This window comes from Haliaeetus albicilla, chromosome 4, assembly GCF_947461875.1.
Source record: "Haliaeetus albicilla chromosome 4, bHalAlb1.1, whole genome shotgun sequence".
NCBI lineage: Eukaryota > Metazoa > Chordata > Aves > Accipitriformes > Accipitridae > Haliaeetus > Haliaeetus albicilla.
This window is the reverse complement of record NC_091486.1, coordinates 47,485,543-47,512,425: the sequence shown is the minus strand read 5'-3', so window position 1 is coordinate 47,512,425 and position 26,883 is coordinate 47,485,543. Positions and strand designations below refer to the sequence as shown.

At 55.9% G+C, this 26,883-nt stretch overlaps 4 protein-coding genes across 4 annotated transcripts; 2 read left to right on the top strand and 2 right to left on the bottom strand.

Moving 5' to 3' along the window:
* Nucleotides 1-1,328: 1,328 nt before the first annotated feature.
* PINK1 (PTEN induced kinase 1) lies at nucleotides 1,329-11,295 on the bottom strand. Its single transcript, XM_069782407.1, has 8 exons — nucleotides 10,961-11,295; nucleotides 9,160-9,471; nucleotides 8,064-8,167; nucleotides 5,870-6,052; nucleotides 4,799-4,962; nucleotides 3,417-3,544; nucleotides 2,067-2,303; nucleotides 1,329-1,647 (listed from the first exon to the last, which is right to left on the bottom strand). Exons 1-8 carry the CDS (start codon nucleotides 11,252-11,254, stop codon nucleotides 1,387-1,389), a joined length of 1,683 nt encoding a protein of 560 aa, XP_069638508.1. The 5' UTR covers nucleotides 11,255-11,295; the 3' UTR covers nucleotides 1,329-1,386.
* A 1,316-nt stretch (nucleotides 11,296-12,611) lies between these two features.
* Nucleotides 12,612-15,255, bottom strand: CDA (cytidine deaminase). Its single transcript, XM_069782406.1, has 4 exons — nucleotides 14,913-15,255; nucleotides 14,453-14,564; nucleotides 14,130-14,187; nucleotides 12,612-13,458 (listed from the first exon to the last, which is right to left on the bottom strand). The coding sequence occupies exons 1-4, from the start codon at nucleotides 15,085-15,087 to the stop codon at nucleotides 13,345-13,347; spliced, it is 459 nt and encodes a 152-aa protein (XP_069638507.1). The 5' UTR covers nucleotides 15,088-15,255; the 3' UTR covers nucleotides 12,612-13,344.
* A 2,322-nt stretch (nucleotides 15,256-17,577) lies between these two features.
* FAM43B (family with sequence similarity 43 member B) lies at nucleotides 17,578-19,224 on the top strand. Its single transcript, XM_069782405.1, has one exon. The coding sequence runs from the start codon at nucleotides 18,082-18,084 to the stop codon at nucleotides 18,979-18,981; it is 900 nt and encodes a 299-aa protein (XP_069638506.1). The 5' UTR covers nucleotides 17,578-18,081; the 3' UTR covers nucleotides 18,982-19,224.
* A 1,274-nt stretch (nucleotides 19,225-20,498) lies between these two features.
* On the top strand, nucleotides 20,499-23,366 carry MUL1 (mitochondrial E3 ubiquitin protein ligase 1). The gene is made up of 4 exons (XM_069782404.1): nucleotides 20,499-20,652; nucleotides 20,766-20,853; nucleotides 21,096-21,216; nucleotides 22,020-23,366. The coding sequence occupies exons 1-4, from the start codon at nucleotides 20,533-20,535 to the stop codon at nucleotides 22,747-22,749; spliced, it is 1,059 nt and encodes a 352-aa protein (XP_069638505.1). The 5' UTR covers nucleotides 20,499-20,532; the 3' UTR covers nucleotides 22,750-23,366.
* Nucleotides 23,367-26,883: the final 3,517 nt, after the last annotated feature.

The following is a 26,883-nucleotide window of genomic DNA, read 5'->3' as shown; positions in this document are numbered from 1 at the left end:
CTCCAAAGAGCTCATTTTCCGTGATTTCCCAGGCTCTGTGCTCTTTGCTGAGCCTTCTTTACAGCCCCAGCAGTGTCCTGTGTTCACAGGCAAAACAAGCAGGGCCATCCCCTTGTAGGTAGTCTTCCACCGTTGCTGAACTAGACGCCGTTTCAGCCTACAAGACCTTGATGGCACATTACTGCGTGACAATTAGAGATATCAGCCAGTTGACAAACAATGTCATCAACCCGGAAACTGCAGGAGCAGCCAGCAATTTACCATTCAGGAGAGTACAAAAACGGGGACATTCATGAGGCAAGGTCCGCTCCTCTTCGGGAAACTCCACTTGGTGGCATAAAATAACGCGTTCCTCAGACGGCTCTGGAAAGAGCCAAACGATCTTTTAAGACGCCACTGAACCAGGGCTACGTTGCCGCCTAGACCTCCACAGCCTAAAGCCTGGATCTGACAAACAGCAATGAACTAGATTGAGAGAACCCACTCAGCAGCAGAGCTTAATCTTCGATTTATTGTGCAACAGGCATAAACAACTTTCTCCCCAAGTTCCTCTAAACACAATTACAGACAAGAAATAGTATGATGTTTTCATAAACACGACTGTTGTTGTGCAAACATCGATGTCTCCTATCCTCCCCAACCAAAGGATATTACTTCATTGTTCAACAGAGAAAACAGGTAGGTAAAACAGAAGAGCATCACACCAAACTGCACAACATAAGCAGGTTTCGAGCTGACTGCACTCCTGCTATTTTGCGTACAACTAGAGAGGCGTTTAATGGTGCATTATCGTAAGAAGCGAGCAGCTCCTGACGCTCACGTTACCAGGCAGCACCTCACTAGGAGGCTTTTAGGCTGTCGTTTTATAGCAAGATCTGTCTGTGGCTGCAGAGGGATATCATCTTAAGACCACTTCTGTTTTTTTTCCCCTAAGAAAAGAAAGATCACCTGTCCCTTCGTCAGCTCAGCTTTCTCAGTGTGTTCTTTGAATTCATGACACTTCCGTGTAAAGAGCAGCTAGACAGTGCCTCCTCCCACACACCCCCTCTTCTGAAAGGGAACTTGCTTCATTCAACACACGACTTAGAAGTCGATTAAGCATTCCCAAATGTGAGCAAAACCAAGCACGTACCTCAGGACACCTGCAAGGTCCACGCACCCTCACACCAAGAGAGTAACGAAGCAAGGGCATTTCCTCTAGCAGAGAGACAAAAGCAGTGTGTACTAACGCTTGCTAGAGATAAACTCAACCTCTTAAACAGAGGCCTGCAGGTTTGTTCCCTAAGCACTACAGGACTGCAGGCAGAAAGAAAAGACAGATTCCTATGTGCCTTTAGAAAGTGCCGTTTATCTATCACACGGTTGTGTCCCAGATGATGGTGCTTTTCACCCAGACCGGCTCCTCCAGGCCAGCAACAGGAATATTGCTGCCCAGAGGTCTTCATACTCAAGGTTGGCCAAAAAGCACATCTTCATTTTGGTTTCTACGCGGCTTTTATCCACCAGTCTGTCCGTGAGCAAAGCAGCCGCAGACTGGCAGAGAAGCCAGGCGATCATCTGGTCGGGTTTCAGGGTCTTGGACGCCAGAACGCTTTCACCCCAGAGGCTTAGGTGAAGCACGTTAGCAGCAACTCTAGCAGACAATCTCTGCAAAAGGAAGGAGAGAGAAGATTAGCCGATCCTGCTGCACTCGGATCACATCACTAGCATGTAGCATCTATGCTGCCAAAAGTCCCCCAGGCCTCCTCTAAGGCACTGCACATTCCCCATGAATTAAAAAGCTCTTTGTGACAATTAACACCAGGCAACTGCATGCAACCCCTCCCAATTCAAGGTCCAGTCCTCGACACAAACATCCGCTGAAATCCCTGAAACTATCCAGTGCTGCATGTGAGAGGCAGCACTGTACTTCAGCAAAAGACTTTTTGGTTGTCTTTGACCGTTATCTAGACTACAGTGGTATCTGGATTACAGTCCTGCACCCGTAGCCCTCCAGGGCAAAATGATCTACAAACAATACTCCCAAAGACTGGTCAGATGACTTCTTCAAGACAACAGTTTCTTACCTTGTCGGGATCCCTCTGAAGTAGCATCTTTATCACCTGCTTCACCTCAAGGGGCACGTGATCAGGCAGGCTTGGCAGCTGGTCTTCCCGGTAACTTCTGCTTTCCAAAGTCGACTCCCCGTGGCCATAGAAAGGATTGGCCAAGCCAAGGATTTCATAGGCGATCGTTCCAACAGCCCAAGCATCAGCCTTGCTGTAATTGATCACCGTGCCTGGACCAGGCGACGCTGTGATCACCTGTCACAGAGATGGGGATGTTCAAATAAACACCTCTAGCGTGGGCTCTGTGCTAAAACTCATTTTCAAGGGTTGAGTCAGCATTTCCGCCGTCATAAACGGAGAGAGGCTGAAACCAAAGCTAGGTTTCATCTAAACCTCTGGTGTAAATATTCCCTATTGGCATGCTCTAGACACTGCTCAGCTCACCAGGACACTGGGAGGAGTCCGGTTATTGTGCCTAGGCTTTAGTCGTTGCCCCAACCAGCATTCACAGATTTCACACTAGGATTTTAGACAGGCAGGAGACAGGCGGATGAACAATCAATGCTGCACCGGCATTTAAGCAATGCAAGGCAAGGTGCTGCAGGTCAAGCAGACAGTTAAGGGTGTCTTTGCTTTTATTATGGTTATCATCAGAGAAATAAAAAGGAACTGTCAATAACTTCACAACCACCCTGAACTTCATCCAAAAACTACTGTCGCAACACAGGGACTACTGCATAAACTTCTTTAATAGCTACACAGAAAGGGGCCTGAAAAAAGACTGAAGAGCAAACTTTTTGCAGGAAAGGTCAATTCTGCCTCATAACACTGACTGATTATTTTTCACCTTTGAGAGCTCAAGGTGTCTGCTTGACAAGTGCTCAGCACAGGTCCAAAGAGGACTTTTTTTATTAACGCAGAGATGTTTAGCAAGCATAACTCAAGTTAGGACACGGACCTCCGACACCACTTTATGGGACACAGGTCTCCAGGACGGAGTGTAGGCCGAAGTTAGTTAGGCACTAATCAGCTACGGTTACTGTCTCCCACGACCGAGTTACGTCAATGAGCGGAAAGGGGCAGAAAACGATCGATCTGATTGCAGAGGCTTTCAGCAGGTATTACTGTGTACACACACCAGCAGAAACCACATAAGCAAGTATTGGCGCGTGCACATGGGGGAAGGTTCAGCACCAAATGACAGCAAAGTGACGTGCACGCATGCCCTCCACTGCTTCTAGACCTAATCCTACTCTTTTTCAAGTTCCTATCATAGTGTGCACCACAGCTGGGGCTGAAACTTTTTAGTCCTGACAGCAGGACAAGCAGACAACCAGCAACACAAACCATTACTACAGAGGGATTTACCTCGGGTGCCATAAGACAGCCGTTGCCGCCCCGATCCACGTAAGAGCTGGTCAAAGGCAGCCTCAAGCCGATGTTTTCATCTGCCAAACAGCAACCGAAGTCCGTGATCACCAACCAGGGGCAGCCAGCTGCGAACAACACAGGGCTAGCAGAGTTAGCGTTCAGTTCAAGAGGACCTGGCTCTATTAGCCACCATATCACATGAACACCAGAGACAGTCTTCTGGATCAATCTCAATACCCCCCAGGAATCAGCACAACCGCACGCTGTTTTCCTGCTTTGCCTCTGTATTCTTAGGTGAAATACTGGTTTTATTAAAGCAAAACTCATTCTTCTATTTCCTCTTTAGAGGACGTTACCTCTCCCCACGGGACGTGCGTCTGACAAAATGTCATGGATACCGTAAAAACGAGGACACTTAAGGTTAGGGACCCATCCACAGTGAAGGAATATATTCATTTTTTTTCCCTTTGTTTTTACCTTTAGCAAAAGCTGTTGACATACAGATATATACTTAGCTATAGCAAAAGGCTGGAGAAACTTTGCATTAGTTAACAGTCCTTGTCCTGATGACAAATCAAGCGTTGCAAAGTAGAATCATTACTTCTCTGGACTCTGATACAGAAAAATCAATGCTTAAGATCATTCCTAACCGCATTCAGGATAACTCCAGAGAAGCTTTTCCTTCGAGAAAAAAAGGATGGCATTAGTATTGCTGAAAACCTTCCACGGCTGCTGTACCAAGACCTTTAATTACACAGATCTGGCTGCCTGCTATTGTTTCCTGCCCATTTGAATCGCAATCACGCCGAAAAAGAACCCAGGTAATTAAAATCTCAGTTAGAGAGGCTGACAGGAGAACAAGCCAACGAAAACGCTGCTTTTGGCTTTAACACTGTTGGTTCCCTTGCCTTCCAGCCAATGTTTCATCATCCCAGGGTGCAGCACTATTAACCTGACCAAGAGGTGGGATTTTAAGAACCGCCCCATGCTATTTGGCTACTGCGAGACAACAAGACCCAAGAGCCTAAAGCAAAGGCACCTCCAGCATCACAAATGTGGTGTTAATCTACACCCATCTGCTCCAGCCAACGTTTGCTGTGCTTGTGCAATGCATCACGTTAGCAATATGCTGCGCCTCTCCATCTGATTACAGCACAATGCTCCTTTCAAGTCCGTTTTAATGATCCACAACCTGAGGCACAGACAGGATAAATGACTTCCCCGGTGCTGCAGTGACAGCAAGCGATAACCTGAAAACTAAACCCGAGATTCTTCAAAGGGTTCAATGCTCATTTCTCCCCTAAATGCACGCCTGGGCAGAACTTCCCCACACTTCTGTGTGTCACTTAATTGGCATTTATACTCAGCAATCTACATACCAGAATCAAATTCAACCAGTATGTTGTCAGACTTCAGGTCTCTGTGCGCTATTCCATGTCGAACAAGATGGTCCACGCCTTCCAAGAGCTGTAAAATCATCATCGTGGAGAGACAAACATCCGGACTGCTCTCCCTCAGATACTGGCGCAGCGTGCACGGATAACTAGCCATAACAAGGAAAACCTCTGAATTAGCATCCTGGAAGCTTAGCGCTCGCTGTTCAACCTCAGCACTGGCTTGCTGGGGATGTTTGGCACACTTGTATGTACCAAATTCTTCCTGACCTCCGCAATGCCTTCCCACCTCCAAACCTCAACCTGACACCGCTCCCCTGTCTGCTGTTCTCAAATCCTCTGTTTTGCAACAACACCCACCACTGAATTTTTGGTGCCCTCGCCTGAGTTCAACAACTGCAAATAAAATAAGCCTCTTAAACATCACGGCAAGGGGCTCCAGCTATACAGCAGTTGTTCTTCTGTGTTTTTAGGTACCAGTGTTGTATTTTGCATGAAAGAGGAGGCAGATTAATAATGCAGATTGTATGAGCAAAATGAGGAGATGTGCTCATCAGGAGAAAGAACATATTCTTGAAATACAGAGAGGACAGAGCACTTCTCCAGATGCGGGCAGAACAAAAGGTTGGGAAACAGAAGGTGCTTTTATGTCAGTGCCACAGCAATACCCAATCAAAACCAAAACCCAACTGAGAAAGCCAGAGATGCTGAGAACTAATAAATCTTGTTACCGATTCTACTCTGTCTGTAGCAGTGCGTTCAGACTAGGGTTGAAGTTCAGCCTTAGAAGGGCAGACAAATGGGGACAAGCCCCACATTTCTTACTTTAATTTGGGGTAATTACTAAAAAGAACAGCTTGTCTTCATTGTCAAACGAGAGGTAAAATCTCAAGGACTTGGAATGGGTCTTGGGAGGCGTTTCCAAGAGCATACTCTGCTTTTTGGCAGCAGCCGAGGCCAAATCCTTGAAAGGACCTGCGTAGCAGCAGAATACGCAGCCCCGCCAGGCAGTGTCACAAAAAGCCCGAGTCACATAACAAGCTTCTCTCTACCTACTTCTTCATCACCAAGAAGAGTGTGCGGCTGTGACCGATCCCTCTGGGATTCAGGCTTAACGGAAGAACATCAGGATAGTCTGTGAAGGCTCCAGGCAGCAAAGGGACAGAGGACGTGAACGCTCGGATCACCTGGATTATATTCGGATGAGGCTGCAACTTCTTCCTCCCAAGGACAGGTTTTCTGTGCAAAAGTATAGGCAACACAGATTACAGCGGTCTCCTAGTCAGGTCTGATTCATCACAGACACATCTCTCTCATTTCTGGACTTACTTCTCATTAATATGGCCCGTCCTCCCCACCAAAGGGTTCCAAAGCAGTGTGCAAACATGTTTATTCTGCAGTGAAAACCTTATTCGAGACAGCATTAAGGCCACCCAGTACAGATTACAGGACTCCACATCAAGCAAATATTCAAACGTTCACATCCTGGAAACCATTTGGTTAGAAAGAACACCGACAGCAACCTCCCCGCCCTCACGGCCGACTTCCGAACCCACGCCTCAGCCCAGCGTTTCCCACATTGATGCAGAACACCCACAGCCTGAGCGGGTCCACCGCAGCAGCGGGCAGGTCCCAGCACTTTCTCCAGAGTTCAGAATCTACTCTGGGGCTTCCCGCAGCAAAGTGAACCGTCATCAAGGCAGTGCCGGCTGCTGACACACCAGCGGAGGATACACAGACCAAGACTTCATCTGTGGCTGTCAGGACTCTGTCGTAACTGGATTTCCCTACACACAATGGCCAAACACAAAATACAGGCACTTGACCTGCGCTGCAAACGAAGCTTTGCTGCAAATCCTCACATGTAACATGCAGCCTTTCAGTTTATTCAAACCCTACTAGCCCTTCCATGCTGCTAACAAAGGCAGAACTAGTCACAGGCTGCTTCTTGGTTCGCAAAGGACTGCAACAACAGCTTTAGAGAAAAAAAAAAAACACGCACAGCTACTTTGTTAGACACAAAATAAAGGTCAACTTCACACTAGGCATATCAGTTTAGACCCTCTCTTTTATGGCACAGGGAGGAAGCACTCACTACAATGAAAGGCACATTACCAATCTCTATCTGCAAAACAGATCTCTCTCCCCTCTCATGCCCTGAATGTCAAATACCCCTTTGGCTGCTCTGTTGCGTTCTCAGCTAGAAGTACCACACAGCATTCATTATTCATTTGTATTGCAGCTGAGATGTATTTGAAATTTAAATCAGACAATCTGGACTCCAGACTCCATTGTTTCAAATCGAAAAAAAAGAGGCATTTTTGAACAAAAAGATAGCTAACTCAAGATCATTTAAAAGTTTCCGTGCAATTTTCCACCTTCATGCTGTTTGCTCACTTCTCACTCGGGTGGAAGAGTGGGAACCGAACCCTCCTCCTTTTTCTTTCTTGCCAGTTTCCCTGCACCAGAAAGAACACTTTCCACCTCCCTGCCCCGCACCCATTTTACAACCAAACCAGTTCTAAAATAGTACAGTCAAACTGTATTACAGTCAAATTGTTTGATGTTTAATATGGTCAAATTGTTACCGATTGTAGGCGTGTATTCCTGTAATTAAAAAGCACCATGATGCATAAATTATGTTTAATCAGAAGTAGCTCCTCCCAGCCTTCAACTCTGCAGATATCAACACATTTTACACATGGGGAAGCTAAGGCATGGGGCACAGAAGTGCCTGGCCACAGTCACCCATCAGACCACTGGCAGGACCCCAACTGGTCCCCAGTTATTGGCGTACCCTTCCGACACCCTTCTGGACTACGCCATCCAAACCACTATGGTTTAGCTGTAGGTATTCCCTGCACGCCAAAAAGCCACGCCACAATCTGCTCCTCAGAGTAAACAAGACTGTGTTAAATCGCTATTTGAACAGCGGTATCGCTATGCGATTTCCTAACTGTGCCGGAGAAAAGCATGCTGGAGAAAAATCCCCAAGGCAGCCAGCAGCCCATCCCTGCGTGACATTCAAGGCATGCAGCACTTCCGAAGGCACCGTCATTTAGACAAAACATACGCACACGCTTCCTGAGCCATTAATAATCCCAAGGCTTTGTTTTTATCTGCTTTCAGGATCTATTATAGAAACCTCTGGCCATCTTCTTAACAGTACGGATCTGCTGCAAAATTAATTGATGGATAAAATTAGCGCGTCACCATTTGAAAACTGACGCCATTTCCATAGCGACCGTACCTGCGGCCAGAGACAGCTCCATATTCTCCGGCTAAGGCAAGCCCCGTGGCTGGAACAAGCTCTCGGCCCATAGCATCGAGGATGGCTTCACTTGATGAACCAGCCTGCAACAGCAATTACAAACCACGTTGTTTTAAGATCATCCAGCCTCAATACAAACCGAAAGCAGATAATCCTGACGCTGGCACTGTATCTGGAGTTAGATCAACTGAGACCAGATTGAAGGGACTCCCTTCTCTCCTTTCAAAATTGGGGAAGGCAATTAACTACTTAAAGAATTTACCAAGGGACGTGGCAAGGCCTTTGCTTGCAGAAAGAAATCCATTTGTCTCTTCAAATGCACCCTCGACTGCTAGCACACTGAGCTGTATGTTAACACTCATTTTCAACCTTAAAACCTGGACTGGCAAAGCCCACAGCTGAACACCAGAGTGTTTCGGGAGCCCAAGGGATTTCAGATGTTAGTGTTTTGGAAGACTCTCTTAGAACACCCACTTGTTGCATCAAGTGCCACAAAACCTCTTCAATGTGAAAAGCCACGTGGATATTTTTAAGTGTGGAATAGCCACATTGAGGGCTTGGATCATCAGAGAGTCACCTGGGCTGGGAAACACTACCACAGATCCCACCCGTTCACTTCACGGCAAGGGGACCCAGCACGCAGGTTACTGCCCCACCCCCTATGACCACTGACTTGCACCTCGGCCGCACTTTGCAGAAGAAAATCTATCTCTGTCCTGACATGGACAAGGACACCCATTCCTAAAGCACAGGCAGCAGTGGCTTTCCCATTCTTATACCTTAGCATTACAGCCAGCTTCAGAAAAGCTTGTCTTCCAAAAGCATCACCTCCAAAACCAACAACTCCACCACCACCAGCAGCTCTCAATGCTGATTCTGGAAGAATGATGAATGCTAATTACCTTGCTCTGGGACTGTTCGCTAACAATCAACATCTCCAATGTCACATATCAACAGCTTTGTTTTGACACACTCATCGTGTGCTACATAATTAGCACTTTCAACACTTAAGCGTTAAACATTTCAGACGGACTTTCCCAGTGACAGACAAGGAGATCAAGAGCCGACTCCTTACCGAAATGTTCCACATCATTTTGATAGCTAACGGAAAAGCCTCTTTCGGTTGGTGTTTCTCTACAGGCTCCTCTTCAGCCACCTGTGAAGGCAAGCCACAATCCCGCTGCACGGCTGGCCCCTGCCCTGCAAAACGGCTGCTCTCCACATGACCCTGACGATCGCGAGAGAAAGGAATAGCTGCTTCGTACACAGCAGCGCTGCAGCCCTTCCCGATGGGTTGGCCAATGAGATATTCTTCCAGCTTGAAGCCCTGCCAGCGGAAGGAACTCAGGGGATCTTTCTGCGGCTTGTTCTTTCCAGCAAACACTGTCTGAAAGGAGTAAGAAAAGACAAAGATAAAAAACCACTCAGTTATTCAAGACTTCCCAATGGAGAACTCCCTTACTGTTTAAGTGGTATTACGCATCCCATTGGGTTGGTCCAACCTGAAAGCCACAATTGGGCTCTAACCATTAGGCTCAAATCACTGTAACCATAGGGAAAATAATTTGCAGACCATATCTTTTTGTCTGAAACAAATTGCCCCTAAAACAGTCTTTACTAAAGGTGTCCTTTCTGAGGGCACTGTAGATGCACAGGAAGAAGAGGAATGGGGAGGGGGGAGTCATTCGCTAATCTAGAACATAAATACGTTTTGTAAAGACAAGTCTAACTAAATACTTCTAGAAAGAGATGCACTATTACACTTTTCTCCCCGTCCACAAATAAATCAGGCAAATAGCATTTAAAAGAAAATCCAATTAAGAGCAACAAGAGATGGAAAAACAATGCCCTGAGCTTTTGTGGCAGCCGAGTACGAGGGTTGGTTAGTTCGAGGAGTGAATAGGTGATGGAAGAAATCTGGGGGAGGAAGTCAAAAGAGACAAGAGAAACCAACACACAGGAGAATTGTTCTGGAGTTTAACCACAGCGCTCACGATCCTGCAGGTCTGGTGGTGCCACAGCTGTCACCTGGACTGATACAACCAAGTGCACTTCTCCATGAGCTACAACAACGTGCCAGTGGCTGCCCAAGGGATGTGCCCCGTGGCAAAGGGACACAGATTCAGGGATGGTGGAAGGGGGAAGACAGCAAATTTAACTACCCAGCCAGGGCAGGGGACAGAAAGCATCATGAGAAACTTCAGGGAAAGGCAGAACCTCCGTGGGAACATGTTTGTCTGCCAGTTAGTGGGACAGGTGACAGCTGGCTCTGAACACCAAAGGTCTATTTTTACCCACAAGATATGTTCAGCACCGTCCGTCCCCGGTGCCCTGCCAGCGTGGCCTGGCCCAGCCTCACGGGCCTCCGTCTGCCTTGGGGAGAGGGGATGGACCCAGGGGCTCAACGCCAGCCTCCTGGGACACAAGATCCCCATCACCAGGGCCAAGACCCCTCCCTTTTTGTGGGGACAGGGAGCGGGGGCCTCCCCACAGTGAGGACACCCCCCAGTACCTGCTTTAAGGTGGTGAGGGGCTGCCGACCGAGAGGCTTCCCCAGTACCTATTTTTGGGGAGGAAGAGGTGTCTGTGGGGCTGCTCCTAGCAGGGCTGCTCAGCCTTCCTTGGGGGCAGATGGGGAGGCGTACCTGAGGGGCTCCCCACAGCAAGAATCCCCTGTGCCATTCTGGGGGCTGTCTGAGGGGCTCCCCACAGCAAGGGCCCCCCCTTTCCCCTTCACGGAGGGTGTCTTGATGGGCCCCCCCCACAGCAAGGACCCCCCCCCTCCCCTTCACGGAGGGCGCCCGAGGGGCTCCCCAGAGGGAGGCCCGGGCCTGGGGGTCCCGCAGCAGCCTCCCGGCCCCGAGGGGACGCCGCACCTGGATGTGGCGGCACGCCGCCTCGGCCCGTCGCTGCTCCTCCAGGCGCGGCTCCACCAGCCCCAGCGCCACGGCCAGCGCCAGGCAGACCCCGCCGCGGCCCCGCCGCGCCACGGTCGCCAGCCCGCCGGCCGGCCCGCGCCAGAGGAGGCGGCGGGCGGCCGGCAGCCAGGAGAGCCAGGGCCGCCGTGGCGAGGGCGGAGGCTCGGGCCGGGGCTCGGGCCGGGGGGCGCGGGGCAGGCGGCAACGCGGCAGCAGGCGCAGGGCCCGGGCCAGCAGCAACCGCACCGCCATGGCGGCCGCCTTTCTCCTCAGAGCGACGGGCGCCGGGGGCGGGGCCGCGCCGCGTGGCGTCACCGGCGCGCGGCGGGACGCCACGCCCCCTCTCTCTCCCCGCCCACCCTCCCCGCCGCCCCGGCTCCGTCCCTGCCGGGGGCGCGCGGCGGGCGGGGAGGAAAAAGGAGGGCCCGGTGCAAGGCGGGGCGCGGCAGGGCACGGACGGGTGCGCGGGGGGGCATAGCCAGCGCACCGCAGGGCACGGAGCGGGGCACTACCCTGGGCACGGCCAGGGCACAGCCCGGCATGGAGCAGAGCCCTGCCCTGGGCACAGCTTGTGCACAGCCCAGTGCACAGCAGGGCACGGAGCAGGGCACTACCCTGGGCACGGCTTGTGCACGGCCCAGCACACCGTAGGGCACGGAGCCAGGCACTACCCTGGGCATGGCTTGTGCACGGCCCAGGGCACAGCCCGGCATGGAGCAGGGCACTACCTTGGGCATGGCTTGCATGCAGCCAGGGCACAGCAGGGCACAGAGCAGGGCACTACCCTGGGCATGGCTTTTGCACAGCCCAGTGCACAGCAGGGCACGGAGCAGGGCACTACCCTGGGCACGGCTTGCATGCAGCCAGGGCACAGCAGGGCACGGAGCAGGGCACTACCCTGGGCACGGCTTGTGCACGGCCCAGCACACCGTAGGGCACGGAGCCAGGCACTACCCTGGGCATGGCTTGTGCACGGCCCAGGGCACAGCCCGGCATGGAGCAGGGCACTACCTTGGGCATGGCTTGCATGCAGCCAGGGCACAGCAGGGCACAGAGCAGGGCACTACCCTGGGCATGGCTTTTGCACAGCCCAGTGCACAGCAGGGCACGGAGCAGGGCACTACCCTGGGCACGGCTTGCATGCAGCCAGGGCACAGCAGGGCACGGAGCAGGGCACTACCCTGGGCATGGCTTGTGCACGGAGCAGGGCACTACCCTGGGCACGGCTTGCGTGCAGCCAGGGCACAGCCCGACATGCAGCAGAGCCCTGCCCTGGGCATGGCTTGTGTGCAGCCATGGCACAGCCCGACATGCAGCAGAACCCTGCCCTGGGCATGGCTTGTGCACAGCCCAGCGCACCACAAGGCACGGAGCAGGGCACAGCCCAGTGCAACGCAGGGGACAGCCCGGGACGCAGCTGGACACGGCCTCTGCAGGGTCAGGCAGGACAGGAGGGTGCTGGCTGTGCAGGCAGCACTGCCCTGGCCACGCCGTGGGCCACGCAGCGTCCTGGTCGTGTCCTGCCTGCGCAGCCAGCACCCTCCTGCCGTACCTAAGGGCCCCAGCTTCCCGTCCCCTGTGATTCATCATTTGCTGCACCTACAGGAGATAAACCAGGACTGCTTTTATTTTGCTTGGGCATAGGCAGTAATGCCCAACCCAGCACTGGCTGGGAAATGGAGCGCATTTGTTTTTCATTGTGCATCATTAAATTAATATTACAATCAGCAAACGGCACTACTCTGGAGACGGAAAACTCTCCAGAAACCCTCAAAAACTCCTCTCCCTCTTCATCCCCATAAACGGAATGAAAGCAAAGAAAACAAGCCAGAGAGAAACAAGCAAAGGACACGCTCAGTGTGATAACTGTCCAGTTCCAGTAAATCGCCTAATCTGAATTAGCTTATAAATAGCTGCTGGGGTTGATGGAGCCTTTCCTTTTTGCTTCAAATTTAGAGCTGAAGAATTCAGCATTTTCCCAAGCAATAATTTTGCATTATTCCGGAGTGGTTTCTGTACCAACAAGCCCGAGCTGGAGCCGTGCATCAAACCCTTCTCCATCTGTGAAGTCCCCTCTCGCCTACAGCGATATCTGGACACTTTTTTTCTAGTAAAAAGGAATTTCTGTGATTTAATTTCTCCATTTCCCTGGGGTAAGGTGGGGCCAGCATCTGCAAATCAGCACTGAATCAGAAGATGAGCGAGAGGAGTGGGTAACTTAACACTATAAACACATTTCCCATTGCATCGTCCCCAAAAAGCCGCTTACACGCTGGGAAAATTGGGGAAAAGCGTCCTCTCCCCTGCTGCCAAAGGGCAAAGGCCGGCAGCAGCCGCGCTGCTCACACCTTCTTCAGATCCTCGGGTCCGAAGGAGAGCGGCAGCAGCTCCTCCAGCCTCTTGACGATATAGGTGCCGTCCGCTTTGGTCAGGTAGATGTCCCAGTCCGTGCCGAACTGGAGGAGAAGAGGGAGGGAGAAGTGCCCAATGCAAAACCTGTGCTTCTTCCTCAAATTACTCAAATAGTCCTTTTTTTACCCGGGTTCACGGGGAGCATCCCCCTCTATTACATGTATTTTGGGGCGGCTTTTCGGCATCACCTACCCCAGCGGGGATTTTGGGCTCAGATCCTGTGGTTTTGCCCCCCCAGCGCGAGCCCTGGTACCTCCGAACCTGCCAAATCCAGCCTTCAAGCTGAGTCCCGCGACCTGTTAAATATTAACCACCCAAAAATGGGCTGCGGGTGCCAGGGTGCCTGTGGGGAGGAGGGAAGCGAGAGCAGGATGGGCTCTGCATGGGGCTTGGATTTTGCAGGAAAAAAAACCATTTTCAGGCTTGCCAGAGCTGTGGCGGCGGCCCTGGGGCCAAACTCTGCACCCAGCAGCTCCCGGGAGGAATAAAACCCCCTGGGGAGGGCAAGTTAATGGATTACCATCGGGCACCTGCTCCCGTGGGACAGGGAGCGATACCCCTTTCCCAGCAGATAGTGCAACTTGAGGAACCCGGAGCCAGCCCTGGGACTGGGGTCAGGAGGCTGCAACCCCCCCCACCCCTCTTTGCACCTCTGCGTGTTTCAGGGGGAGATGCCTGGGGTCAGGAGACGTGGGGCCCCCGCGCGAGCCATCACCTCTCTCATCACTTGTCTGCAGGCGCCGCAGGGTGTGATGAACTGGTCCCCCATGTCACTGCCAAAGGAGAAGTGCAGAGAGTTCAGTCTTGCGGTCAGAGGATTGGGGGGACATCTGCAGAAGACCTTCACGCACCAATAAATACGGAGCCATGGCAGATTTTCCCCCCACTTCCTCCAAAAAAACACGCAAAAACCTGGCTCCCCCCCAAAAAAACACTCGGGCTGCTGCAGCAGAAGTTGCCCCTTGGGCGCACCAAGGGTTTTCCCGCTGCCCCCCCCCCGCCCATCCCTCGCCATGCCGGCTCTCAGCGTACCCTTACCTGGCGATGGCCATGGCCCTGAAGCTGGTGTGTCCCTCGGAGATGGCTTTCTGGATGGCGGTGCGCTCGGCGCACACCCCCAGGCTGTAGCAGGCATTCTCCACGTTGCACCCTGCGGGGAAGACCCCTGCACTCACTCAGCCACCCCGAACCCTGCTGGCTTCCCTCCAGGCGATATTTTTTTTTAGGTGATTTGCAAAGAAAAGCCATTTTTCGGTGTGCACCGCCTGATCCCAGGCTCTCACTAACGCGTTCCCACTTCCCCTATTTATTTCCCATATTTTCCCATCCGCCGCGATCTTTGGCTCGCACAGGGGTGACGGCTGCCAAGAAGCAGCTGGGAGGGGACGACGGGGACCCCAGCACCCCATGCTGACCCCACTGCACCCCCATGCATGGCCAAAGGGTTGCAGGAGGGACCCCCAAAACCCAAGAGGGGGGTCACACGGCCCCGGCTTACCAGAGAAGATCTCCCCGCCGGCGGTGAGCAGCGCGGCGCCCACTGGGAAGCGGCTGTAAGGGCAATAGGCACAGTTTTTGGCCTCCCGGCTGCGGCGCAGCAGGAGCTGCAGGCGCTCGCCGTGGGGTCGGTCTGGGGGGGCAGTGGGGGCCGGGTGCTGGCCGTCACCCTCCATGCCTGCACCCGCCTGCCCTGCTTGCTGACGCCGCAGTTAAATATTTCCTCGCCTGGAAAATAGGCTGGCCGGCCCCGCCGGGATAACGCCCTGGCGTGCAGCCGAATGCCGGGAAGCATCCCTGGGGGACAGCCCTGACCCCCAAAGCATCGGGCTCAGGGGGTCCCGCATCCCCTCCCTGCCTGCTGTCTCATTTTTTCCAATTTGTCCTTTTTTTTGGTTGTTTTCTTTTACCTCCTCCTTTTTCTGTCCCAGCAGAGCGTTTTTCCGCCACCGCCTCGGTAGTTTTTTTCCTCCCCAGTTGAAAACTGGTTGCGCGGCTCCACAGGAAAATGTCATTAAATCACTCCTGGCGGGGGGCAGGAGGGGAGGCAGGGAACAACAGTTCCTGATCAGCGAGATCAAAAGAAATAAATTAATTAGATTGAAAACAGAAAAAAAAAATATATATACATCTCTCTCTCTCTGTCTCTCTCTCACATTTTCCCAGGTTGTCTAACAACCAGCTGCCAAGCAGCCAGGAAAGCTGGTTGAAGTCAGAAGCGATAAAAGCCCGTTTTGGGATGCCCTTGTGCCACCCGAGCCCAAATTCGGTTCAGCTGGTGCTTCCGTGGGAATCAGCCCACGTGGCGTAAAGGGCTCCCAGGATGCCAGGCTGATCAGCAAATTGCTCTTGAATTAAAGATAACTTTTTTTCCCCTTGCTGGAAGAGCTTAATGCCCCATTTAACGGCTGCAAGGACGGGTGTCACGGCCCCCATTGATTTATCACTGGGATTTTTTGCACAGTTTGCTGGATTTTGGGAGGATTTTGACCTTACCCACTGGTTTTGCCAGCAAATCTTGCCGCTGGGTCGCTGCTGACAAGCCACGACAGGCTGGGACACAGCACCTGAATTGGCAGCAGCCAATGTGTGGTGTAAATGCCTGGAGCTGAGAACGGAGCGTGGGGCAGCAAAAGGACCACAGGCACCCCAAGAAATCAAAGCTGGGACACTGAGATCAGTATTGTCCCAGGGGATAACTGGGCGACCCACCTTCTTTGCACTGTGCAGGTGTTCGTTCACCCTGGAACCTAATGATGACAGCTACGTGCAAGGGCAGTCAGTCAAGGAAACAAGCAGCTAGAGGAAGGATTAGCAGCACTGAATCAGCTCAGAGCCCTTTGTTCAGCTTTCAAAGCGCATACCCCAGTTATTTTCCCATCTAAAATGAGCCGCAGATGCTCCTGTGGCCCCCACCCTGTTACGCGGCACGATCCCCCCAAAACCTGGGAGAGAAAAGGAAAACCAGCCCCAGAGCAGCTGGTGGGAGGCACCGTGGGAGCAGACCAGAGCAAGGGGACCCCCCTCCTAAATAATGTGGGATCTATAAATAAACAAGCTTTCAAGGAGGGTTTAAACCTGCCTCGTCCATAGGAATAGCGAGCAATTAAATAGAGTCCTTACCTCTGCCGATGAGGGTGAGGACAGAAATAATGAGAGACAGAGACTGGTGTGGATAGAAACCTTCCGCATTTGCACTAATTCATTAATTGCCACCTCCCCGAAACCATCCTCACACCGGGAGCAAACCACACACCCCAAGCTGCAGCAGAAAAGCCGAAAACCACACAAACTCATGCAATTTTTATTATTTTGGCTGCAAAAACCTACAAGGCTGCCGAGGCCATGGCAGCGAGAGGAGCGGGAATGGTGCTGCCTGCCTGCAAAGCAGCTATTTTAAGGTTGCAGTTGCTTTGCTCAAACCGTAGAAAAGCTGGGAAGCTGCTGGGAAATGGCTTCCCACTCCCTGCAACACCGCGCTCGGGTTTTCCTCCACAAATGGACTAAAACTGGGGGCACATGCTGTTATTTTACCCCTTTTTCCTCCCCATTTTTCAATCCCAAGGCAGCCGGAGCATCTTTGTGGGTCCCTGAGCCTGGGGGGTCCCCCTGCTGCATCTGCAAGAAGCCCCAGGTGATAATAAAAAAGGTGGAAATTAGGGTTTGAGCCAAAGGAGCTGAATCCTGAACAAGCTCAGACTCCACTGTGGAGCTGAAATCTCACAGGGATCCCGCATGCTCCCCAAAAGTCCCCCCCATTTCATTTTCCCTGGAAAGAAGCCAGCCCAGGGCCTTGGCCGGAGCTAAAAGCAACAGGTTAAAAGCCCAAAGCTCAGCCTAAGAGGAGCAGCAGGGAGGTCTGGCTGGCTTGGAAATAAAGGGGAAAAAATAGGGTTTCTGGAGCAAAAACCACCAGCAAATCCGCAGGATCTGCGAACCCCCGTGCACTCCCTCGTGCAACACTCATGCTTGGGGGGACCCCCCCCCATCTTTTCTCATGCCAGGGTCAGGAGCCAACATCCGACCCTCCCAAAAATCATCCCCCCCACATCCTGCCCTAATTTCCCGCCATGCAGGTGGGCTTTGGTCCTGGGGGGGGGTGGGGGGGGGGGCGGATCTGGTCGCTGCATGGCTGGTGGTGATGGAGGGTGGGGAGGAATCCTTGATTTTCCCAGCATCTTTCTTTCCCTGCCCGAGCACGAAGCGAACGCGCATCCGGCGGCGTGCACGGCGGCAGGGGGTGTCCGCCGGCGGCTCCCCGCGTGCTCGAGGCCGGGGCGACGCGGCGTCGCGGGGAGGTGGAGCAGCCCACAGAGAGCTAGCTGCATCCCCGCAGCCACCGTTCCCGCAGCAAGCGCAAGCGGCAGCCGGAGCACGGCGGCTCCTCGGCCAAGCGGTTCCGCATCCTCCCTGGGCAGACGGCATCGCGTACGGCAGCTGCATCCCGCTGTGCTGGGGTAGGGGCTTTTCCCTCCCCACCACCCCCCCCCCGGGTGGGGGGGTGTGGGGACACCCCCCAGCCAGCTTTGGGGTCTGGGGGTTGGTGGTGTTGGTGGTGGTGGGGGGGTGTCTTTCTGCTCGCAAGTGGGTCGGTGGGGAACCGTCGCGGCAGGGCCGGGATTAGTGGAGGCGTGCGGGGTGGCCTGGGGGGGCCCCTCGGCAGAGCAGAGATGCTGCCCTGGCGCCGGAGCAAGTTCGTGCTGGTGGAAAATGAACGTAAGTGCAAAGGCAAGAGCCTGGGGCCAGGGCTGAGCTACGCCGCGTTGCTGGCCGGCTTCCTGCGCTCCTGCCCGGACCTCCTGCCCGACTGCCCGCTCGAACGGCTGGGCAGCGTCTTCCGCGGCAAACGCCAGAAAGTGGAGCTGAATAAGGAGGACCCGACGTACACGGTGCGGTACCTGGGCAACGCCGTCACCCTGCACGCCAAGGGCGAGGGCTGCACGGAGGAGGCGGTGGGCAAGATCTGGGCTAAGAGCGACGCGGGGGCCGGCGGGGCCAAGATGAAGCTGACGTTGGGACCCCAAGGCATCCGTATGACCCCCTGCGAGAAGGGAGCCCGCCGGCCGGGCCACGCGTACCTCCTGCACCGCATCACTTACTGCGCCGCCGACCGCCGGCACCCCAAAGTCTTTGCCTGGGTTTACCGGCACCAGGTGAAGAACAAGGCGGTGGTGCTGCGCTGCCACGCCGTCCTGGTGTCCAAAGCCGACAAGGCTCGCGCCATGGCCCTGCTCCTCTACCAGACCTCTGCCTCCGCCTTCAACGAGTTCAAGCGCCTCAAAAGGCAGAATGATTTCCGCCACGTCCAGCAGCAGCTCCTGGGGGACACCATCGTCCCCTTGGTGCCCCTCCGCCGGCTGCTCAACACCAAGTGTCCCTACCGCCCACCCACCGAGAGGGCCCGCTGTGCCCCCCGACTCAGCTCCATCCTGGAGGAGGAGGAGGAGGAGGCCTTCGGCACCGGGGCACCCCGAGGGGACGGCGGCCCCGGTGAGCGAGCCGCCGTGCTGCGGCTGGCCAGGGAGATGCGGGGATGCAGCCTGCGTGGCCCCCGGCCCCCGGTGTGCTGAGCGGCAGCAGTGGGTCACCCCGTTTTGGGGACAAGGTGCCCTCCCCGCGCCCCAAGCCAAAGTCGGACCCGCCTCGGGGACATATCTGGACAAGATGGTGGCTTCGTTTGCAAGGAAGACCCCTGGGGGGGGTGGGTTTGCACCCCAGGGACCCCCCCCGCCCCGGCCCCTGCCTCTGAACCTGTTCTTGTGCCTCCTCCGCGGCAGCCATAATAAAGTTAATGTGTGTTTTCTGCGGTGTAACGGCGCCTGTGTCTCACCTGGACCGAGCCCTGGCAAACAGGAGAGGAAGAGTTAAGCTCGTCACCGAGGCAATTTGGTGGGATTTATACCAAATTTACCCCTCGCAAGGGAAGCCAAACCGGGGGGGGGCTGCAGGGTCCCCTGCGCTTTCTGCACCCTTCCTGCGGCACCAAGGGTTGGCAAGAGCCGCTCTGTGTAGTCATGGCAACTTGGTTTTTTAAATATAGAGCTGGGGGGGGTGGCACAAGGCCGCCCGCACCAGGGAGGCTGCAATGGGGGTTTGGTCCCTCAGCCCCCCAGCAAAGAGCGGGGCTTTTGCCTGCAGCCCCCACTGCCCACCCCATAAGCAGCGCCAAGGCCCTGAAGATCAATAATTTTCCAAAAATTACTATTTTTTTCCCCTCCCCTTTTGCTGCTTTCCCAGAATAAATAACAGCAAGGGGATAAGCTGGGGGGGAGGGCAGGGTCTTGTGTGTGTCCCCCCCAGCACAGGGACCTGCCAGCCTGGGCCGTGGCTCTGCACGGGGTGTGGGAGAAAGACCCAACAAAATGGGGCTGGGGGCTGCGTCCCCGCAGGCCCCGTGCTGAGCTGTGTCCTCGCAGTGGTGGGGGGGGGGGCCCCTTCGGGGCCGTGGGGTGCTGCTGCCCCCCACCCCGGTAAGGGGGTGCAAACACCTCCCCCCCCAGGTGCTATAGGGCTGGGGTTTGGGCAGATATCCCCCCCCCAGGCCTAGGGGGGGATAGGCTTTGGCTTGGCATCCCCAAGCTCTGCAGGGGGCTGGGATTTGGGCTGCAGCTCCCCCCCCACCCCCGCCAAGGCCCTTGGGAAGAGGGGGGGGCACTGGGGGTATTAGGATCTGGGCCCTGCTACCAAGATCCTGAGGGGGATTTGGGCTAATCCCCCCCCCCCCCCAAGGCCTTGTGGGGCTGGAGCTTAGTCTCCCCTCCAAGACCCTGGGCGGGGGGGGGCTGGGATCTGTCCTGCCCCCCCCCCAAACCCCCGAGGCTGGGATTTACCCTCGCTAAGGCCCCGTGGAGCCGGGATCTGACCCACCTCCCCGCTCCCAGGCCCTGTGGGGCTGGATTTGGGCTCCCCCGGCCCCTCACCAAAGCCTTGGGGGGGGTGTGGAGGGGGGCTCTGCGCCCTTCGTCCCTCGTTGCCCCCCCCCGCCCCTTCCCGGAGCGGCGGCCCTGGCGGACCTTGTCTCTATGGTATGGCGGTGCCGGCTGCCAGAGCGTCGCGGGTTACGTCATCACTCGGCGCCGTCGGGCGGTTGCCGCGGTAACGGCGCGGCGGCGGCGGCGGCGATGGAGGGCGGCGGGCGGCCCTCGGCCGCGCAGGCCGTGCTGCTGGCCGCCAGCACCGCCCTCACCGCCCTGGTCTACTCCGTCTACCGGCAGAAGGCCCGCGTCGCCCGCGGCCTCGAGGTGGGTGCGACGGGCCCCCGGGGCGGGGGGGGGGGGGTGTCGCGCAGGTGCCCCGGCCCGCACCGCGGCCTGGTGTCGTCGGTTGAACCGCGGCCTCCGTTTCTTCCCCGCAGGGCGCCAGGAGGGTCCGGCTGGACGGAGACCTGCGGGCGGTGCTGCTGGAGGCGCCGGGACGCTGCGTCCCCTACGCGGTCATCGAAGGTAGGGGCAAGGCCTCAAAGCCAGGGCGGTGGGGGTGTATCCTCACCCCGGCTACCCCCTCGCTGGCTGGGTTTCATCCCCAGCCCCGCGGTTCTGCTCCCAGCAGCTCATGTCCTCCCTGTCAGGCAGCCTCTTCAGCCTCCCATCTCGTTCAGATACTGCCCGTACCCGCTGTATGCCATAACAAATGGAGCAGAAAATTAACAAGCACCTCACGCACGTGCTTTGGATTTGTCTTTCAGGCGTGGTGCGGTCCGTTAAGGAGACCCTGAGCAGCCAGTTTGTGGAGAACTGCAAGGGTGTCGTTCAGAGGCTGACGCTGCAGGAGCATAAAATGGTGTGGAACCGAACAACCCACCTCTGGTACGTGCCCAGCACTCACGAACGTCCGGCTTTCAGACTGGCTGAGGTGCCCTCAAAGGCCCTGAGATGCCGAAACAACTTCAGGCCCAGAAATGCCCCAGACCCGGACCCCACAGTGGCACAGTTACAGCTGCTGGAACGGGGCACGTTTGGCTCTTTTCAGGGCCGTAGCCTTTCAGAGTTCATATTGGGGCTGTAGGGGACGAGCACATAGAGTAACCCAACGTGGGCAGAACATTTATCAGCAGCCCCACGTTGTTGCTATGGAGGTGGCCACGGGACAATATTTCCAAAGCAAAACAACACCTTCAAAACAGAAATTCAGTTGGATTTGGGTGATACCCACACCCAGGGGACCTGAGGATGGTCCCGGGAGCAGCCTGGCCCACAAGAGCTGCTGAAACAAGAACACGGCGACGCTCTTTGAGCCTCACCTAAGCGGATGACGGTTATCAAATTTGCACATGTGACAGGCAGTGCTTCTCCTCACAGGGCGGTTTCTGGCAGCCGGGAACACCACGGGGAGAGGAGGGGGAATTAGGTGGGCCAAAGTGCTCTCCTGGTGATGGTGGAAGCCCGCACTACTTCCGTGGGAACTGCAGAAGCGTTGAGATGAGGGCGGCGAGCCTCCCTGAGGGGAAAGGCGCCGCTCTCCAGAGAGTCCCATCCAAATAAACTTCACTCAGGGCAGGGGACATCTGGCAGTCCCCAAAATCGGCAGATCAGCCCACACGGTGTTTCCCTGCCAGCCTTGGGGGAAGCACTAACGCTTGTGTTTGCTTTATCCCCTTCTCCTTCCCCAGGAACGACTATGAGAAGATCATCCACCAGAGAACCAACACCACCCCCTTCGACCTGGTCCCTCAGGAGGAAGGCACCGGTGTCACCATCAGGGTGATGAAGCCGCTGGACGCTGCCGAGCTCAGCCTGGAGACAGTGTACGAAAAATTTCATCCCTCCGTCCAGTCCTTCACCGACGTCATCGGCCACTACATCAGCGGAGAGCGCCCGAAGGGCATTCAGGAGACGGAGCAGATGCTGAAGGTGGGCACGGCGCTGACAGGGGTGGGAGAGCTGGTCCTGGATAACACCACGATCAAGCTGCAGCCCCCCAAACAAGGCATGCCCTACTACCTGAGCAGCGTGGATTTCCACACCTTGCTGCAGAAACAAGAATCGAACGTCCGGTTTTGGAAAATCCTGACCGTCATTTTTGGCTTCGCCACCTGTGCCGTCCTCTTCTTTGTTTTACGGAAGCAATACCGGCATCACCGAGAGAGGCGGCACCTCAAGCAAATGCAGGATGAATTCCGGCAGGCCCAGGAGCGCCTGATGCACGAAATGAACATGGAGGGTGGAGAGACGCTCAAAAACGCCTGCGTCGTCTGCTTGAGCAACACCAAATCCTGCGTCTTCCTGGAGTGTGGGCACGTTTGCTCTTGCAGTGAGTGCTACCAGGCTCTCCCCGAGCCCAAACGGTGCCCAATCTGCAGGCAGGCCGTCTCCAGGGTGGTTCCCTTATACAACAGTTAAATTTCTGTGGCCGGGGGGAGCTTTTGGTGTTAAAGCTGCCCCTCACAAAGGGGTTTTCTCACCTCGCTGCTTGGGTGGTTGATTTGGGGGAAGGGGAGGGAGCTTGAGTGAGTAGGGTGCTTTGACTGGGGCACGGAGCCGGGTTTAGAAGGTGACAGTCCAGCTGATCAGGGCTCACGTCGCATTCCATAGGTTTTTGGGGTGGGAGACGAGGAGTCCTCGCAAAGCGTGCGGCGCTCAGCTGGGAGATGCAGTTTCAAGCTCTTCTGTAAAGAGTCGGACTCTCGGGGTTTGTGTCATGGTTTACTGAAATACCCGGCTTATAAAAGGCTGTGGGGGGAAAAAAAAGATGTATTACGGCTTCTCAGAGGCTGCAGGATTTAGACGATGCTGTCACCTGGCTCTGGGGACCGACGGAGCAGGGTGGGCTTTCAGAGAGCTTGTAGGGGGGTTTGTGTGAACGCAGCTGATTTTGTGATCATCCGTGAAATCAGTTTTTGACCGTATCACGCCAGGACGCGAAAACAGGGAGGTGAAAATGCTGCGGCTGATTTCTGCACTTGGCTTGAGCTGGTATAGAAAATGGGACGTCAAGTAATAAAATAGATTGAAAAGTGCGTTTGTCTCGCATCGTTACGTGACCCTGAGGGGAGTGACGGCGTCTGCTGCCCTTCTGTGCTCCCTGGGGCGTACATGCTGCACTGTTGAACGCCGGAGGAATGTGAATCACCCTGAGCGGTGGTCAAAGGGGGGGGGTGGGATCCCATCCCTCTGCACTGAATCCGACACCAGTCGGGACAGACACTGCTGTCCCTTCCTCTGTAATGCAGAGCGGTACCAAACCCCCAAACTTTCACACAGAAAATTCCCTTCCCTGCCTCCCCCGTTTTGCCATAAATCACATACGGTAACTGCACCCGAGAGGGTTAACAAACCCAATTAACGAACTTCAATTAACGTTTGCTGTGGAGGGCATCGAGTTTTCAATTAGAGAAACACAGGGGCGGGGCGGGGGAGCCCCTGGTTTGGGAGCCTGGAATGGGATTTGGGGGAAGACACCGTGCTCTCTCCAATGCCTGCGGGCAGGCAGAGCCGCTCGCGTCCCCCCCTCCGAGAACTGCCCCTGCCCCAGCACATTTAAAAAGAAATAGTTTTCCATCAACTGCCAGGAAAAATGGTAAATTTAACAAGGAAACCAGTTGTTTCCTCGTTAAACGTTAACTAGCCTGGGCCAGGCAGCGTCCGAAGGCCGCTTCGGTTGTGTGGCACCGGCTTAATTTTCCCTGCTGGCCCCAGGAGCGGGGGCTTGGGCAGCCCCAGCGCCGGGAAGGGCCGCATCCAGCCTGCCCGCTGGCTGTAGATGGCAGTGGCTGCCCGCCGCAGTGAGCCTGCCTGCTTGCCTGCCAGCGGGAAAAGCCAGAATCCCAGAGGGAAAAGCCAGAATCCAGCTCACTGGCAGAGGCGTCCTTCCTCTCCCGGCTGTTATCGCCCTGCCTTGCCCTTTACGCCCTTCTGCTGCTGCCAGAAAATAAAATATCCTTTTATCGGCACAGTGGGGAAAAAATGAAACACCAGGAAACCCCCAAGGCTTTCCCCAAGTGATTGGGTCTGCCAAATCCCACACCAAACGCCACCGTCTTCCCAAGAGTGTGGATTTAAGATCCAGACCAGCCGAGACCCCGACTCCTTTCCTTAAAAGCAATTTTCTGCTGTAAAAATCATATTTAGAGTTTTTTTTCGGGGGGGGGGGGGGGGCGCGTTACTGCCCATCACTCCCTGTACCCTAACAAGGCTTTGCCTTTCCCTCCCCAGCTGCGGTTTCCTGGGGACCAAGCACCCCAAAAAGCCTTGTCCCCTCGACGGGGACAGTGGGGAGGTCACCTCCCCTTGGACAGCCAGGTGCAGGATGCGGCCTCAAGCCTCGGCGTTTTGCCCAGGGAATGGAGCCATCACGCGAAGCCTAAAAATACACTTTTGGGGGGGCTGAGCTTTCCCCGTTACCTTTCGCCTCCTGTTTTCAAGCTTTCCCCCGTGATTTCTTGGGCGTAGACGCAACCTTATGTAAGGAGTTGACAGCTCGGGGGTGTGCGGGGGTGCATGGGAGAGGGGCTCGCTCGGCTCCGGGAGCTGAGGATTTCAGAAAACGGGGGATTTTGGAGATAAGAGAAGCCCCGGGGCAGCGTGCCCTGGCCCGGTGTCGCAAGGCACCCTGTCCTTCCCACGCCTCCGTCCTGCTTGGCCCCAAAACGAGCCGGGCTCTCGCTTCCAGAGAAATCCGCTGGCACAGATGTTGTAACCCAGCCTTGCACAAATGGGTTTTTTTGCTGCTGTTCCCCACTGTCCCCCCACTTTGCTTGGCAGGGGATGCACCAGGGATGCCTGAACCCCCCCACATAGCTGTAGTCTTCCCCGAAATGGTAGCCCCAACCTTCCCATCGCCCCCTGGCCGGGCTGGCTCCCTTTGCCAGGCAATAACTCTGATGACCCACGCCGCTGCAGCAACACTGTGGGGAAAACCCAGTGGAAAGCTCGCAGCGACTCAAAAGCCCTCCCGCAGTCCCCCCGGGAAAGGCTTGTGCAGGGACACGTCCTGGGCACCAACAGCCAAGTGCACCCAGACCATCTCCCCGCCTTGCAGCCCCCCACAAAATGCCAGAGGCCCCGTGACAGCTCATTCCTGCTGGGATCTGCAGGGCGGACGTGGGCCTGAGCCCACGCTCCCTGGGGACAGCCGCTGAGCTCTCCAGGGCTGCTGTGGGGCAGCCTGGACTTCCCAGGGCTGCTGTGGGGCAGCTCCAGGCTCTACAGGGATGCTGTGGGGCAGCTCTGAGCTCCCCAGGGATGCTGCAGGGCTCCCCAGGGATGCTGCGGTGCAGCTCTGGACTCCCCAGGGATGCTGTGGGGCAGCTTTGGGCTCCCTAGGGATACTGCAGGGCACCCCAGAGATGCTGTGGGGCAGCTCCGGGCTCCTTGGGAATGCTCTGGGGCAGCTTGGGGCTCCCCAGAGGCAGCTGCAGGGCAGCTCCAGGCTCCCCAGAAGTGCTGTGGGGCAGCTCTGGGCTAACCAGGGGTTGCTATAGGGCAGCCCTGGGCTCCCCAGGGATGCTTCGGGGCAGCTTGGGGCACTCTGGGGATGCTGTGGGGCAGTTCCGGGCTCCCCAGAAGTGCTGTGGGGCAGCCTAGGCTCACTGGGGGATGCTGCGGGGCAGCTGTGGGGCAGCTCTGGGCTCCCCAGGAATGCTGTGGGGCAGCTCCGGGCTCCCCGGGGATGCTGTGGGGTGGCTCCAGGCTCTCCAGAAGTGCTGTGGGGCAGCCTAGGCTGGCCAGGGGATGCTGTGGGGTGGCTCCAGGCTCCCCAGAAGTGCTGTGGGGCATCTCTGGGCTCCCCAGAAGTGCTGTGGGGCAGCCCCGGACTCCCCAGAAGTGCTATGGGGCAGCCTAGGCTCACCGGGGGATGCTGCGGGGCAGCTCCGGGCTCCCCAAAAGTGCTGTGGGGCATCTCTGGGCTCCCCAGAAGTGCTGTGGGGCAGCTCTGGGCTCACCGGGGTTTGCTATAGGGCAGATCCAGGCTCCCCAGAATTGCTGTGGGGCAGCCTAGGCTCACCGGGGGATGCTGTGGGGTGGCTCCAGGCTCCCCAGGAATGCTGTAGGGCAGCCCTGGGCTCCCCAGAATTGCTGTGGGGCAGCCTAGGCTCACCAGGGGATGCTGTGGGGTGGCTCCAGGCTCCCCAGAAGTGCTGTGGGGCATCTCTGGGCTCCCCAAAAGTGCTGTGGGGCCAGCTCTGGGCTCACCGGGGTTTGCTATAGGGCAGACCTGGGCTCCCCAGAATTGCTGTGGGGCAGCCTAGGCTCACCGGGGGATGCTGTGGGGTGGCTCCGGGCTCCCCAGAAGTGCTGTGGGGCATCTCTGGGCTCCCCAGAAGTGCTGTGGGGCAGCTCTGGGCTCACCGGGGTTTGCTATAGGGCAGATCCAGGCTCCCCAGAAGTGCTGCGGGGCAGCCTTGCCTCGCCGGGGGACGCTGCGGGGCAGCCCCGGGCCCCGCAGGGATGCGGCGGGGCGGCTCCACGCTCCCCAGAAGCGCCGCGGGGCCAGCTCCGGGCTCCCCGGGGACGCAGCCGGGGCACACGGCGGCG